This window comes from Malaya genurostris, chromosome 3, assembly GCF_030247185.1.
Source record: "Malaya genurostris strain Urasoe2022 chromosome 3, Malgen_1.1, whole genome shotgun sequence".
NCBI classification, from domain to species: Eukaryota; Metazoa; Arthropoda; class Insecta; order Diptera; family Culicidae; genus Malaya; species Malaya genurostris.
In genome coordinates, this window is record NC_080572.1 from 257155144 (window position 1) to 257171444 (window position 16301).

The 16301-nt window shown below is 36.9% G+C and overlaps 1 protein-coding gene across 2 annotated transcripts in view; it reads right to left on the reverse strand.

Annotated features, from left to right (window-relative positions):
- Positions 1-8920: 8920 nt before the first annotated feature.
- Positions 8921-16301, reverse strand: part of LOC131438427 (semaphorin-2A) — a 250567-nt gene continuing 243186 nt past the window's right edge. For both annotated transcript variants that reach the window (XM_058608443.1, XM_058608442.1), the window contains exons 11-16: positions 15901-16237; positions 15503-15819; positions 15283-15391; positions 10349-10427; positions 9746-10179; positions 8921-9639 (exon numbers count right to left, since the gene is read on the reverse strand). In XM_058608443.1, the coding sequence (XP_058464426.1) occupies positions 10356-10427; positions 15283-15391; positions 15503-15819; positions 15901-16237 (835 nt within the window). In that variant the 3' untranslated portion in view covers positions 8921-9639; positions 9746-10179; positions 10349-10355. The remainder of the gene's footprint in view (positions 9640-9745; positions 10180-10348; positions 10428-15282; positions 15392-15502; positions 15820-15900; positions 16238-16301) is intronic.

The following is a 16301-nucleotide window of genomic DNA, read 5'->3' on the forward strand; positions in this document are numbered from 1 at the left end:
CAATAAATCGCAGTTTTGACTTTAAACATTCACCAAAATTTAAAAAAAAATTGTCACAAAATATGAACTTACTTTCCCGCAGATAATTGAACCGATTTTCAGGCTTAAATGATAGGTCTCATGGAATTAATTTTTGACTTTCATAAGGATCTGACTGAATGAAATTTTTGAATTTCATAGAGATATGAAATACGGTTACGGTTTAGAAGTTTCAAGGCAATGAGTGAAAAATTATACAAATTCAATAGTCTGCTTTTATAGAAGAGGATAAGTTTATTTATCAAGAATAGTCAATAAATACTTTCATTTCACAGATCACACAAACTCACCGGTCTCAGGAATCTGGTTTCGTCACGATTTCGAAGGAATTCTCGAATTTTTCTTGTAACACGGCACATTAGACGGCGCACACCTTCTTCGTCCATCGTTTTAGCTATCTTATTCCACCAGGTCGTCACCTGATTGATGTCTTTGACAACATTTCCCCTTGCCTTGAGTCTCCTCTTCATGATAGCCCAGTATTTCTCAATAGGGCGGAACTGGGGGCAGTTGGGTAGGTTAAAGTTTTTCGGAACAAACTGGACCCCTTTCTCTGCATACTATTCTTGAACGACTTTGCTGTAATGACAGCTTGCCAAATCTGGCCAAAACATTACGGGATGGCCGTGGGATCGAATGAACGGCAAAATTCGTTTTTGGAGACATTCTTTTTGGTATAGTTCCTATGTTATTGTCTTATTTGTAACGAAAACTTTCGTTTTTTTGCCACAGCTGCAAATGCCCTGCCAAATCATAAATTATCATGCGAAATCATCGGCAAAAACAAATTTAAATTTGGCTGGAAAATCCCCCCGAGCCGTTGCCAAGTAAAATTTATGACCTGGGATTTGCCCGAAGTCAGCCTTGACATAAGTTTCATCGACAATCAGCAGACACCCGTCTAACTTGGTCAGCACCTGGTTATATAGTTTCCGAGCACGAATTTTGACCACACTGTTCTGTTTTGTGGTCCGATTTGGCTGTTTGCTAGCTCGATACGACTTTTTTTTTTTTTTTTTTTTTTTTTTTTAAATAACTATTTATTGGAATATGAGTTAAAATTAAATTATTAAGATTTAAATTGGGTGTTCAGCCACAAGTGGTGACTTTTCAGCCCTGTTATATATATATATATATATATATATATATATATATATATATATATATATATATATATATATATATATATATATATATATATATATATATATATATATATATATATATATATATATATATATATATATATATATATATATATATATATATGATTTGGTTATTACCATGAAGACATCATTTGCTTCCGCAATTCTGAGATTTTTGTGTAGGGAAAATTCTAAACCTACTTGTATTGTGTAATGGGGAAAAGGAACTTACATACTAACTTACTAACTAATACAGAGAGCGAATCGATTCAATTGAAGATTGCATCGATTTTTGTCGGAATTTGCTTATAATATTATGTGACATTACATCTAATGGTTCTATATTTGTGAGTCTGTGTAACTCATTTGTACTAAACCAGGGAGGACGCTTCAGAATCATTTTCAGAATTTTATTCTGAATCCTTTGAAGCGTTTTCTTCCTGGTGGAACAACAGCTTGACCAAATTGGTACCGCATAAAGCATGGCTGGTCTGAAAATTTGTTTATAAATTAACAATTTGTTTTTAGCTCGATACGACTTGATTCCTTCCCGGAGTCGAGTTCTCCTCACGGTACTATGGGCAGCACCGAATTTTCTGACCAAATCACGGTCCGGCAGATTAGGATTCCTCTTAATCATCTTCAAAATCTTACCACGCAGTTTCCGGTCGACAGTTCTACTCCGACGATTGGCTTGAGGCTTCCGAATCATCGTCAATGTTTCCTTATACCGTGTGGTAACGCGCCATACGGTATTTCTGAGCAATATCAGCTGTTTAGCTAGCCTAGATGCAGACCACAATGGATTTTCCAAATAACTGTACACAATTTTTCCCTTCTTTCGGCTTCCATGTTGATTGTTAACAAAGTACAGTCGATTTGAGGAATGTCAAAAATCATACGTGAAGCTGACAAAATTCCCGACACGTGGGCGCCAAGAACTTCAAAATCCGTCCATCAGGAACATCACAATATGAGCAAAAGTTTGTTCCCATTCTAAATGAAGCAAGCTTTATGTGGCTTTTTCCAACATTTTTTGTGTGACTGGCAATGGTTTTCTTGTAAAATCGATATTTTGTTGGCAAACGAAAAAAGCATGTACCATTTGATGCTTCATGATAAATCGAGATCATCGAGATGAAATCATTTTTCATTTCCTAGATTAATCAGGAATATTTCCAGCTAACAGATGCTATAATATTACAAATCTGATACGAAATGGGCAGATCTGTAGGTTTTCGTAAACTGACCACTTTTGTATACATTTATTTGTATCAAATTATTTTTGCACACTGATTTGCCAACAAACCGAAATCTTTTGAAGAACTGAAATTACTATTGAATTGTTCAAGATGCTGGGACATTTCAAGGATAACACTGCAAGCTTTTTTATTATGTGCTAAGAAAATTAAGGAATGCAGATTTTGAAAATTTAGCGATATTAAACAGTTTTTTTTATATTTTCGAAATCTGGTAAATATTTTTAGGACTACTCTATCAATCCATTGATTTCCAGTATGACGAGTCATTGCGTAAGGGGCTTGTCTAACAAGTCAGTTGTGTTTGAGCCCCGACAATGAAGAATTCGTAGTGTTATCTTAGTACTAGTCATGCATAGGCAATTTTTCAAAAATCGCTTAATAATCTTCCCTGGCAATGAAATAGCAAGATGTGTTTTTAGCTTTCTCAATCTGTACGCAGAGAATCGGCTGCATATTACAGGGTCTACCTTTTTTTCAAATATGCAACTTTTTTTTAAACATGCAAAAAAATACAAACGGTTCATCCGATTTCAAAATTTATTTTTTCATATTAAAGTACAATCCTTCCGGTAAATTGTGGAAAATAATTTCATTCAAATGGCTGCCTTGCAGTACGCCATACGGTCGGTCCAGTTTTTTAGTACATTTTCGATTGTATGCAGCTTTATTTCAGCTATGGCTGCACGAATGTTGTCCTTCAAGGCTTGAATTGTCTCTGGCCAAACGACATCCGAATTTTGACTGATAATTCGATCTTCGAAGACTGTGCGCAGAAGATCGATCGTAGTGTTGGCTGTGTGGCACGGAGCGCCGTCTTGTTGGTGCCCAAGTCTTCCTCTTCCAGTAACGGGAAGAACCAATCGATAATCATGGCGCGGTAGCGCTCGCCATTGACTGTGGCGACGGCTCCTGACTCATTTTCGAAGAAAAATGGCCCAATGATGCCGCCAGACCAAAATCCGCACCAAACCGTCACTCTCTGAGGATGCATCGGCTTCTACATGATAACGTGCGGGTTTTCCGTCCCCCAGATGCGACAATTTTGCTTATTAACATACCCGCCGAGATGAAAATGTGCCTCATTCGAGAAGCTGATTTTTTTGGCAATAATCGGTGTTTTCTTCGAGCTGATTTTCATAGTAAAACTGCACTATTTTCACGCGTTCCTCTAGCGTATATACAACCATTTTCGTTCAGCGGAAGGATAAAACTAAGTTTCTGTGAAATCAGAAGTGACATTAAGGTTACCAATGTCGAAATAACCGCTAGTTAAAAAAAAGTTAGATGGCGGAAACTGTTGTCAATTTTTGCAGAACGGATGTGAATTCAACAACGTTCGATGTTTCTACAAATATACTACTATGCGTCTCTGATAGTACTACAGGGTGATTTTTTAAGAGCTTGAGAACTTTTTTAAACAATAAAACGCATATAATTTGCAAAATCTCATCGGTTCTTTATTTTAAACGTTAGATTGGTACATGACATTTACTTTTTGAAGATAATTTCATTTAAATGTTGACCGCGGCTGCGTCTTAGGTGGTCCATTCGGAAAGTCCGCTTTTTTATCGACAAATTTTGTTCAGTGATGAGGCTCATTTCTGGTTGAATGGCTACGTAAATAAGCAAAATTGCCGCATTTGGAGTGAAGAGCAACCAGAAGCCGTTCAAGAACTGCCTATGCATCCCGAAAAATGCACTGTTTGGTGTGGTTTGTACGCTGGTGGAATCATTGGACCGTATTTTTTCAAAGATGCTGTTGGACGCAACGTTACAGTGAATGGCGATCGCTATCGTTCGATGCTAACAAACTTTTTGTTGCCAAAAATGGAAGAACTGAACTTGGTTGACATGTGGTTTCAACAAGATGGCGCTACATGCCACACAGCTCGCGATTCTATGGCCATTTTGAGGGAAAACTTCGGAGAACAATTCATCTCAAGAAATGGACCGGTAAGTTGGCCACCAAGATCATGCGATTTGACGCCTTTAGACTATTTTTTGTGGGGCTACGTCAAGTCTAAAGTCTACAGAAATAAGCCAGTAACTATTCCAGCTTTGGAAGACAACATTTCCGAAGAAATTCGGGCTATTCCGGCCGAAATGCTCGAAAAAGTTGCCCAAAATTGGACTTTCCGAATGGACCACTTAAGACGCAGCCGCGGTCAACATTTAAATGAAATTATCTTCAAAAAGTAAATGTCATGTACCAATCTAACGTTTAAAATAAAGAACCGATGAGATTTTGCAAATTTTATGCGTTTTATTGTTTAAAAAAGTTCTCAAGCTCTTAAAAAATCACCCTGTATAAAAGAAGTTCACACGATTTTGCCTATTTTTGCGTGTCTCATGTAGAATGGATATGTAATTACTGTGAAAATTGACTGCCGTGCCTTGCGGGTTAAGTGTACTTCCATAGTACTAGCCATGCAATGATTCTGTACACTAAGAATCGGCTGCGAAGTCTGTTGAAACAGAATGGCCAAATTCCACAAAAAGGATGTAATGCCAGGACTTTGCTTTTTACTATTCCTGTTTTTGTAAAAAAAAAACTTAAGTATTTTTATTTTCTATGAGTTTTTCACGTTATACAATTAATTAATTACGTATCTATAAAACTGGATACGACTTCCGGTTTCGAAATAACAGGGTGATGTGTGAAATATTAATATTTTCAAGAGCCTATTTCTATACTTGATCAGGCAAAAACGAATAAAATCACTTTAACTAACTATATTGTTCAAATGTTGTGTATGTCTTGTTATTTGATGACCAACATTTTTGATTTCGGATATGCTTACTATCAGTTTTCGGTTCCGGCAGTGCCGGTAGTAGTGTTCGAACCTCCGTCATTCTGAGCAACGAAGTAAAAACGGAATAGTTTCATTTAAATTTGACTAAAACTGTTTAAATTTGTAGGTTACGTCAGTCGTTGGAAATCCGAACCGACTTCGGTTCTACCGGTTCACTGTATCGGAAATAGTGATCAACTACAAAACTATACATTTTCTTTCATTTTCTTAATAATGGCTGAATCGATTTTCATGGTCATATCAGATGTACAACTTTGCTTCCGCCGTTTTCCGATAGGTGGCTGTACCGGCTAAGGCTGGTCAAAATACATAGATGATAATGCCTTTAAAGTGAGTATGTACAGTGCCTAACGAATTGTCATCCCCATTTCAGTGACAGTTGTTCTTATTTTCGTATTATTCACACTCGAAAATGTCTGTTTATGAGCCCAATTCTCGCCATTTGCGGGAAGTTTTACTTTTCTGTTACAATTTAAAAAAATGCAGCCGAAGCGCATCGAATGCTCTCAGAAACTTACGGTGATGCTGCTCTGAGTAAAAGAACGTGTCGGAAGTGGTTTCAACGTTTTAAAAATGGCGATTTCGATGTCGAAGACAAACATGGTGGTGGAAGAGAAAACACCTTCAAAGATTAACAACTAGAAGCATTGCTTGTTGAAGATTCGTGCCATACCCAAGAAGAGCTTGCCGAATCGTTGGGAGTGAGTCAGCAAGCCATTTCAAAACGTCTCAAGGCCTTGGGCATGATTCAGAAAGAAAGAAACTGGGTGCCGTACGAGTTGAAACCGAGGGACGTCGAGCGCCGTCTATTTGTATGTGAACAACTGTTTCAAAGACAAAATCGTAAGGTGTTTTTACATCGAATCGTAACCGGCGATGAAAAGTGGGTTCGATAAGATAAACCTAAACGCAGAAAATCATGGGGAAAGTGCGGGCATGCTACTTCGTCGAAGGCAAAACCGAATATTCACGGTGCCAAGGTTATGATTTGTATTTGGTAGGATCAGCTCGATGTGATTTACTATAAGCTCGTCAAACCGGGTGAAACCATCACAAGAGATCGCTACCGAACGCAACTGATGCGCCTTAGTCGCGCCGCAAAAGAAAAGCGGCCACAATATCAAGAGCGATATGACAAAGTCATCCTCACACACGACAATGCTCGGCCTCACGTCGCAAAAGTGGTCAAAAAGTACCTGGAAACGCTGAAATGGGAAGTCTTGCCCCACCCGCCGTACTCCCCAGATGTCGCCCCTTCTGACTTCCACCTATTCCGTTCGATGGCACACGACCTGGCAGATCAACATTTTCAATCCTTCGAAGAGTTGGAAAAATGGATTGCTTTATGGATAGCATCAAAAGAGGACTCCTTTTTTCGAACCAGGATCCGAAAAATGCCGGAAAGATGGGAGAAAGTTGTCGCTAGCGACGGACAAAGCTTTGAATAATACATCAGTAAGCACTTTTTCGCAATAAAGCTTTTATTTCGGGAAAAAAAAACGGTGGAAGCAAAGTTGTACACCTAATATACACAAATCAAAGTGCTTGTAGTCAATTCATCCAAGTCCTTTCGGATCCAGAACTACAGTGTAAAGTGTGTTCAATATTTAAATTTAAATTTAAATTTAAATAATTAATAGCGAAGATGAAAAGACTAGAAAATTTTTTCTTAATTTCACTCAAAACTGCTTAAAATCGTAGGTTTATGTCCGAATAAACATTCTTGTTTCAATGCAAGATTTGAGGAAAAGTTTTTTGAAAAATACCACAGTAGTATTTATGAGAGAATGAGTGAAATAAGCCACGCATCATCGCAACAAGAGGTGGAATAAAACAATTTTTATGTATATGACTAACCGTGCGTCTCCATTGGTAGAATTAAAATGTGGATACGCTCGGTAGCGATGGTCGGGTTTCGGATATTTGTACACGAAACTCGACCCGAACTCGGCGGATACTGGTCAGGTTCGGGTTCAGAAAAAAGATGTTGGTCGGGTTCGGGTTAAGAACTTTTGTCGCATTTCGGATATTCAAACCTAAATACCCAATTTTTTTTTCCGGGTGCGAGTAAATATTTTTTTTATCGGGTATGGGTCGGGTTCGTGTTTGGAAGAAAAATTGTACTCGGGTTCGTGTCGGATATGGAAGAAAGTTTTGTTTTTGTTTTCGATTGGATACGGGTCGGATTCGGGCTTACAAAAATGCTTACCCGACCATCTATAACATTCGGTAGGTTTACTGTGTAGAAGGAAAAGCTCGGTAGACATGAGAAATCTGTCCCCAAGTAAAATGGATATTGTTCTGCCGCATTTTGACTGGATACAATTTTCCCAAAATTTCAAAAGTTCAACAGTCATATTGACGGAGTTAGGATGGTTCTAATGGTCATTCATTTTATTTCGTTTTTAAAGCAAACGTTCAACTGAAAAATTGCAAAAACTAAGGATGTTTCGAGAATTGTCAGGAAAGTTTGTATTTTTTTTTGTGAAATATTACTTTTTCTTGACTTAAAAAAATAATTAAATAATAGGAAACATATTTTTTCAAACATCCGATTTTTGTACCACTCTGGACTTTTTAGTAATACATAAACAATTTTTGACCGAATATTAGTAATACATAAACAATCATTACTTATAGAAAAATGAGAGCTAAAAAAGAAAGGATATTTTCGTATAGTTTGGAACTTGTGTTATTTCGACTGCAGTGTGTAGACATTGACATTACACTACACTTTCTTTCGGGAACAACAAAATTTGCTTAATGATTGGCTTAGGTTTACTACCCATACTCACATATCAGTCCCATATCGATTTTCGCCAATATTGAGTTAGCTTGAGGAATGCAATCCATCCTCAATAAACTCTCAGAAATTTCAATAAAAGTTAATGTCTGTCCCATATGCAAAGTTCCCGCATATCAGTCCCATTCAGTGCAAATTTGAATAATTTCATTTGTTGCAATATAGGTGTATTACCGATATTTCATATAATGATTTAGCATTAGGTAGCACAATAAATCAAAAAATTTGAAAATAAAATTTTAATCATCTTTTTATCGACATGCCGATTTTCCATATGGGACTGATAAGCATGTATGGGTAGTTTAGATTCTGGTTAAAGGAAGAAAATCTTTCCGACAAAATTATTTAATGAATCGAATACAATTTCACTAAAGCATGCAAAGTGAATTAGGTATATTATTTTAGTATTATTCATATAAATACTTACCACGGTATAAACATTTCGGAAACAAAATTAAAAAACAAGACACCTTGTATTTTCTCATTTTTTTTTGTATTTGGTGACAATTATTGTCATTATTAGATTCACGTACAAAAAAGCAGTTATAAGAAATCAAATTAAACATTGTTCTTACTTCTCAGTCTTAACCGTCTAATAGAAACTTAGAGCTAGATGTAATACTTTTCTTTATGTACAAAATGTTCGCGTCTCTCGTGCTAAGTCTCTCCGCCCTTCGTCTGTTCGTTCGCCCGCCTGCTATACCATTCATTCCTAATAACGTCATCATTCAACTGCGATTGTGTTGTCGGTTTGCCCTACCACTACGGTTGCCTTGCTCTTTCTAGATGCTTTTTCGCTCTACATTTGCGTGCCTGTCAGTTTCAATTTGCTACTTCCGGTTTCGGTGATATGTCTGCGGGTATTGCATTATATCGGTTCGCACCAAAACACCGTCCACTGAATCGGTTTGCTGTTTATTGTTGGTTTTTTTGTTTGCTTCCTTTCTTTATTTTTAATTTTTTGTTTTGTTTTGTTTGGTTGTTGTTGTTGTTGTTTTTGCTGTCAATGTTCGCTTTTCACGGCGTTTGTCATAAAATTGCTCTATTCGCACACACGTACATTCGATCTCGATGTTGTGTGAAGAAGTGAGTTCTACTAAGTTGAAGAGATTTTTTTTCGTTTGTTTATGCATGTGGGATGAAGTGGATGCTACCGGGGAAATGGACTATCAAAGCGTTATTAGTTTTTGTTTTCTGTTGTTTTTTTTTTCTTTTACTCGACTAAAGGTTCCTGCTTATACAGAGTTTAGGGGATTCAGGGGCTATATGGCATATCGGCTATAAGGTTGTTTATGTATTTGCGGACTGATTTGTCTTACGTGTTATTTTTGTTCGTTCACTGGACCTCCTGGGATCTTGAGGTTCATTACATTGAATTGCTTTTCCTTTGATAAAATGCTAGTTTGTTATCTATCTCTTAGCTACGTTTCAATTGTTAGTTAAAGTGAAATAAAACATAAACTAAAGGTATATATGTAATCTCCGTTGTTCAGTAACGTCTGCTTTCTCTAGCGGTGCGGAAGTCGTCTAGCGTGCATTATTTACATTCGGGGTCAGGAATAGAGGCGTTCTACAATCTGCAATAAAAAAAGGAATACAGGAAAAAAATGGGAAAAATACAATTTAGAAACAATGAATGCAATTTCGTTCAACGTTGGGGTTAATTTACGACCAAATTCTTACCTTAAAACGCTACGCGATGCTCTACTGACGTCCAGATAGAATGAAAAAAGTGACAACCTCTATGATTTATTCCGGGGTAAGATGATCTCTCGCAAGCTCGTTGGAATTTGGCTAGTAATATTTTTTGTCTGTTTTGCTTTGTTTGTTACAATTTTTCAAACAAAATAATAACGAAAATTTCCTTAACAGGTTCGGACGAAAGTTCGTCACGAATCGCCAAGCATAGATGAGATTTGTTCCAGCAATTTTTTTTTGTTTCGCTTACTGTACAACGTTTTCCTACTGTTTTTTTTTTTATTTGTTTACTTCCAATTTTCTTATTTTCCTTGCTTATTATTGGATCATTAAGGGTATCACAGTTCATTTAGTTGATTGTAGTACCCTACCAAAGGTAGTGGACAAGCTATTCGATGTTGAAGTGTCAATGTTTGGTCCTGGCGAACGAAAAGGGAAAGAGAAAATTGTACAATATAATAATAATATCAATAAAACAATTGGTTTGCTCAACGGCGCTGGGACCGCTCTCGCCATTCCGACAGCGGGAAAACGACCAACCGGGCAAAAATCAGTGATGGTAATTTTTCAATTTCAGTGCCAGCTTACCTTGATATCAGACGTTGGGATTGCGTTGGAAAACATCGTTGGGATGCTGATTGCTGAAGTTTTGCTTGGATGAACATTGCTGTAGGTGAAACGAAAAGCAAACGCAGAATTTAAACGGGTGGCTGTGGCATACTGAAGAGCTATTATTTTTAAAATATTAAAATATGGTTTTAAATAAAGTTTTTTGAAGGAAAAGCTGTTATGAATTTGCAAATAATTCATCAGTGATTTATTTTTTCTGCAAAGTTTGGGAAAAATCTGAAAATTCTCTGAGTTCTGAAATGTTTCTAATTTGTATCCCTATATTGGAAACTACGTCAAATAATATTCGATCAACAGTCTAAGTTAATTCCGAAGGAATTTTCTGAGCTCAGAAAAGATGAAAAATGACAATAAAGATGTACGCCATCACATTGCATCACAAGAAAATACTTAGCAAAACTCTCCCATTCAACCGATAATCTCAAAACTTTCAGGTACCCGAATCAAATTATTAATTAATTTTGTCCATGTTCGTTTTTTTAATCGTTCGTACTTCTCGCTGGTCGTAGTTCCGATGCATTTGGGGGATTGACGTTTTTCGGCATGAATTTGACCTCATTAGCCTTGCAGCACTCCAAAACATATTTCGATTAATGGCACGAGGCTAAATCCGCCCAAAAAGTGTACGACCATTGTGTGACCTTAGAAGTGGAAGTTGACGCTTTTAAAGACATTTCCTTTTGGATGCTTCTCGGTTGTTCCTCCCGGTAGTCACAAATGGAATGCTCCGTTTACCACATGTGCGAATTGCTAGCCAAACCATGAGTTTTGTTTTAAATAAATCTTGGCATCTACTGCTATTCAATATCTTTTGGTTTTTACATCTCGCACGAAAGTTTTACTTAACTGCAGTTCTTTAGCCACATCACTCTCAAATCTATTAGGATTACTCTTAAAAGCTTGAACTTCACGTTTGTGATCCTTTGCACTACACGGAGATCGATTCTGGCCACTTTTTTACTGGCAATCATCAGTGAAACGTTCGTTGTATCGATTTAAGTCACGAGATACTTTAGATTGTACAATATCCAGTTAAAGGGTGATTTTTTAAGAGATATAAGATTTATTTATCGATAGAAAAAACACAATAAATTTGAGAAAACTAATTAATTCTATATTGGAATCGATAGAATGATAATATTTGATGATAATTTCATGCAAATATTGGCCGCAGCTTCGCTTTAGATACGCAGCTTCGCCAGTATTTTACGCATAAATGTTTCAATATTGGCTCTCAGTGCATCAATCGTTGGCCAATCGCCGGACCCGCAACGTGAGATAAACTGTTCACCGAAAGCGGCTCTCAATTTGGTCATTCTTTCGCGTGCCGCGTGGGATGTGGCACTGTCCTGTTGAAACCACACGGAACCACCCGCGATCCCATTTCAACCAGAATATTAGTTGATTTTCTGAATTCGATTGGTTAAAATTTGGTACAACTAATCGATTGTTGTTTTAACTAAACTGTCATTTTTGTTTTTCGATTAGCAGAAACGATGGTTGAAACAACTAATTCAACTGTTTGAGAAAAAAATGCTGTCAATTAGTGAGGACACATACCTTTCAATTTCAACAAATATTTTAGTTGAAATAACTGGTGTTGTTATTGAAACAAAATTCTGTTAGTTGAAAAATAAATCGGTTTTATTTGTTTGTTTGTTTTGAGATCAGTAAAGATCTAAATTCTAAAAAAAATACTTCTGATTCGATCAGAAATGATTGATGTAGAAAAACGTTTTTAATCAGCAAAAGTACCCGGAGGGGCGAGTAAATTAGCGAAATTATTAAATTTACCTAAAATGATGCCTTCAAACGGTTGAACTAAAGTTATGCACTGATAATTTTAGTCAAGTTATATGAGCTTGTGTGTATCAACCGCTGGGAATTGGAATTTTGCGACGGCAATTCAAACGCGCCATTCAATCGCATAGCGTTCTGTGCGTTTGAAACCCTTCGCTCCTGTTACTTTTATAAATTAAATTCATGTCAAAAAGCGTTTTATTGCTAATGCATGAACATCATCGTCGGTAACAAACAGCTGGAAGTAAAACAGTCTGCTGGAAATAAATAATGATCGAATTTGAAGCATAAAATTTTTGCGCATACCTGTAAGATTACGAGATGATCATTCATTAACATTTTCTAATTTGTCACCAAATCTTTTTCATCTCAAACGAGGTTAACTTCATCACAACGCCGCTGTTAGATAAACACTTGTTATCATAAAATTCTCAAATCGAATGAACACAATTTCACCAAACGCTTTAACCATCGATGTTGTTTTCATTGACATTTTGAAGCGACGCGAACAGATTTCAACTAAAAAAGTTGTTGATTTTGCATTGCAATTATTGTTTTGCTTTCAACTGTCTCCGGCATTTGACAGCACTCAAAACAACATATTTTTCAACTACTTGAATATATGCAAATCAAAAACCATTTTGGTTGAATCAAAAAGAAATTAGTTAAATCAACTATCGCAAAAATCAAAAACTGCGATATCGCAATTTTATGATCGAAGGGTTCTCCGTGCACATGTCAGGCATGTCCAATTCTTCCTTTCTGGACAAAAAAAATCTTTATCGATTTTAATTGGTTCTTTTCGGCAAGCATTAACTGTGAGAGACGAAAGATATGAAATGAAAAGACGGATAGGTATTCTAGATTGAATCAGTTATAAATTTAGAACGGAAAAGCTAGCCTAGGCAGGCTCATATAGGCATGATCAGAAGAAAGAAATGAATTCTATTTTACCTTCTACTTGAGGGGCTCGAACACTAAATTCGAGTTCCCAAGTATGGTCTGCGATTCTGAGAGAAGAAAGAATATGAAAAATGTGGAACCATAGTACTTAAGGAAGAGTAAGGATTTGAAGATAAAGTGCGGAAAAATTCGACGTAACAAGTTTCATTTAAGTAAGAAGAAGGTTTCTCGCATCTAAACTTTTACCTTCTACCAAAGGAGTCGAGCTTAGTCTCTGATATGTCAAAAATTTACTAAATATTTACTGACTGACTAGAAGTAAATTAAAATAGAAATAGAAATTAAAAGTAAAAATAAAGTTTTATCTCTAAATTGTTAATCGAAATTTTTTCCTGTGATTGTCACGCTACGAACATTCATCAAACACGATTAAATAATATCACCAGACTAGCGAGAAGTGACGAACTACAAGTCGCGAGGGCAGCTTTTGTAAATTTGAGGAATCAATTTAAAGTACACATTTCAGTTATTTTTGCTTCACTCTTTATTCCATATGTCGAAACCATAGTTTGAGAGAGATCAACAATTGCCATTTGATGCACTGACTCAAAAGATGATATGGCGATCGGTGCATTCGCTTAATTTTTGCGTAACAAAAGCTTTTAACATATGCACAATTTTTTTTGATGAATTCATCGCAGCCAAGTAATCAGTAAAATAATGGAAAGATACATTAACAGCATAAGACGTTTGACAATTCTACTGTCCAAAAACATAAATTAAAAAAAATCGGAAGTAAGGAAGACGAGACGAAGTTCGACGGGTCAGTTAGTAAATTATAAAAGAAAATATATGATTTTTTGAAAATGTTTGACCCTACGGGCTCCATGGAGTAATTAATTGTGTGCATTGATTTTATAGACAAAAATATTTAAACGCGTTTTCCTCGAAAGCAGGATTTGAAAGTCCGTGTCCATCGTCATTCAAAAACTACTGCACCAATTTTTTTGAAATTTTGCACACACTTTCTACATATAAAAAACCAAACCCCAACGTTTTCCTTTTCGTTGTTTCTTACTTTGGGGAGGTTTAACAGCTACAAAATGGCGGATTTTATCGTTAAAAATTGTAGTTTTCGCTTTGAACAACCACCTAAAATTTAAAAAAATTAAAAAAAAAAACAAACAGAAACGTTGGGGTCTAGAAAAACTTCTACTCTAACTATGCTGCGTTCATTTGTTCACTTCTGATTAGTCTGCGCTGAGATACAGTGGACACCGCAAATCATGATTTTCAAGCAGCGTTCTCGAAAATACCTCTTCACCGACTTATTTCTCAATATTTTTCCACGAAAAAATTACAAAATATTGTTCGAATGATACTTTTTATCATGCAAAACATTTGAATTTATTTTGTTGAACGATAGTTCTGAAAAAAAAATCGCAAAAATGATGATTTTTTTCATCGTTTCGACCCTACCCCAAACCACCCCCACCATCACCCGGGCAAAATGGCTCTGTAAGCGAAATTACAAAAGGGTTGGCAAAACAGCTTCCATTTTAACGGTTGTAACTTTAGCCATTTTTTGTCCATTTTTGTCCATTTTATCCAAAATTGTAGCTTTCGATGAAATCGCAGAAATAATTTGTTTAATTCTTCATTGAAAAGTGTTTTATATCGTCATCTTTTCTAACAAGTATGACCTTCCAGAGAATTCTAAAAAGATTAACTGATCCTTTATTCGAATACGCATCGAAAGGCTGTGAATTTTTCTTTGCCAAGTGGCCATTAGGAACCATAAATCAATCGCGGACTATTTGTTCGGGTGAAATCGATTTACCGACAATAAAAACGCTAATAAACTAATGAATTTATTATCATGCTCCGAAACAACGCCGCTTAGAACGTTGCCCAACAGCTGCTTCTCCCATTCAGTAGAAACTGTCCTTTGGACATTTTTCCTTCGGGAACCCCATTAAAAATTTATTTGCATCTTAGCCTTTCTGCCTGCTCGCCGGAGTGGTCGTAAAAATAGATTGGCGCAACATATGCCACTTTGAGTGGGGGGCCCAAAAACAGTAAAAATTTAATGATTTTTTCTTCTGCTCTGCTTTCCGGAGCACAGTTACGATGCAACTTCGGGGAAAACGCTAAGAGTAAGCTGCTTTTGATCAACGATTAATACTTACTGCTTGCTTCTTTTCCCAGGTCTTCATCGCCGATTTGTACTTCTCAAACTCGTGGCACCAATCGGAGTAGATTTTCTGATAGTCGTTGCTTTTGTTCGGTGGAGTACACCTGAGAAGTAAAATACAAGAAAAAAAAATGTTGACAAAAGTTTAGAAGAGTTATTCCGAAAAGAAAAAAAGTTGACGAGCACCGGTTTCAGTCGTTCAAAATTCCAATTACCTGTGTGCATCCACCGTTATATTGTAGCTACAGAGAAGTGACCCCCCAAGATGGCAATCGTACCGACCGCCGTCGGCTTCGTTCACCGAAATCACAACCAGTCCACGTTCCGTGGTTTCGATATACTTTGTCGGATTGTATTTGATCTCGTAGCGTCCCTTCTCCTTCGAATGGTGATACCACGTGACCGATTGGTCCTTCAGTATCTCCGGCACCTTCACGAAGCACCCCAGGTGGACACTTTGCCCATAAGTAACGATGATTTTCTTCTTCAGCACGCTGGTATCGCAAATGTCGTACGTTTCGTTGCCTACGTCCTGGTCGAGATGAGAAAGAGAAAAAATAGAAATAATTTAATTCTCGAATTCAGAAATTCTGTTCGACATTTGTGATGATACCTGCAGCAATCCCAGCTCGTATGGTTTGCATGTGCTTGTGTCCTTGTCCCAGCCGCAGTACGGATCCTTAACGCACCGATAGCAGCTGTCGTAACGTCGATTGCACATCGCCAAATCGACCTGCTTGACGCGATAATCGGTCGCCACGTACAGTGACTTGCGCGATTGGCTGATCTCCATAACCTGGATGGCTTCGTTCTGAGCTATTTCGAAAATATCCAACAGTTTGGACTTGGACTCTCCGTTCGACAGGTAGTGAACAATTTTATAGATGCGACCCACGTTCGTACCGATGTAGTAGACCGTATACTCCTGGTTTAGGATATCAATTTTGATTCTGTAACGATGAAAAAAAAACCATTTTACCAATATCAAATACGAAATCCAATTGGAAATGATTT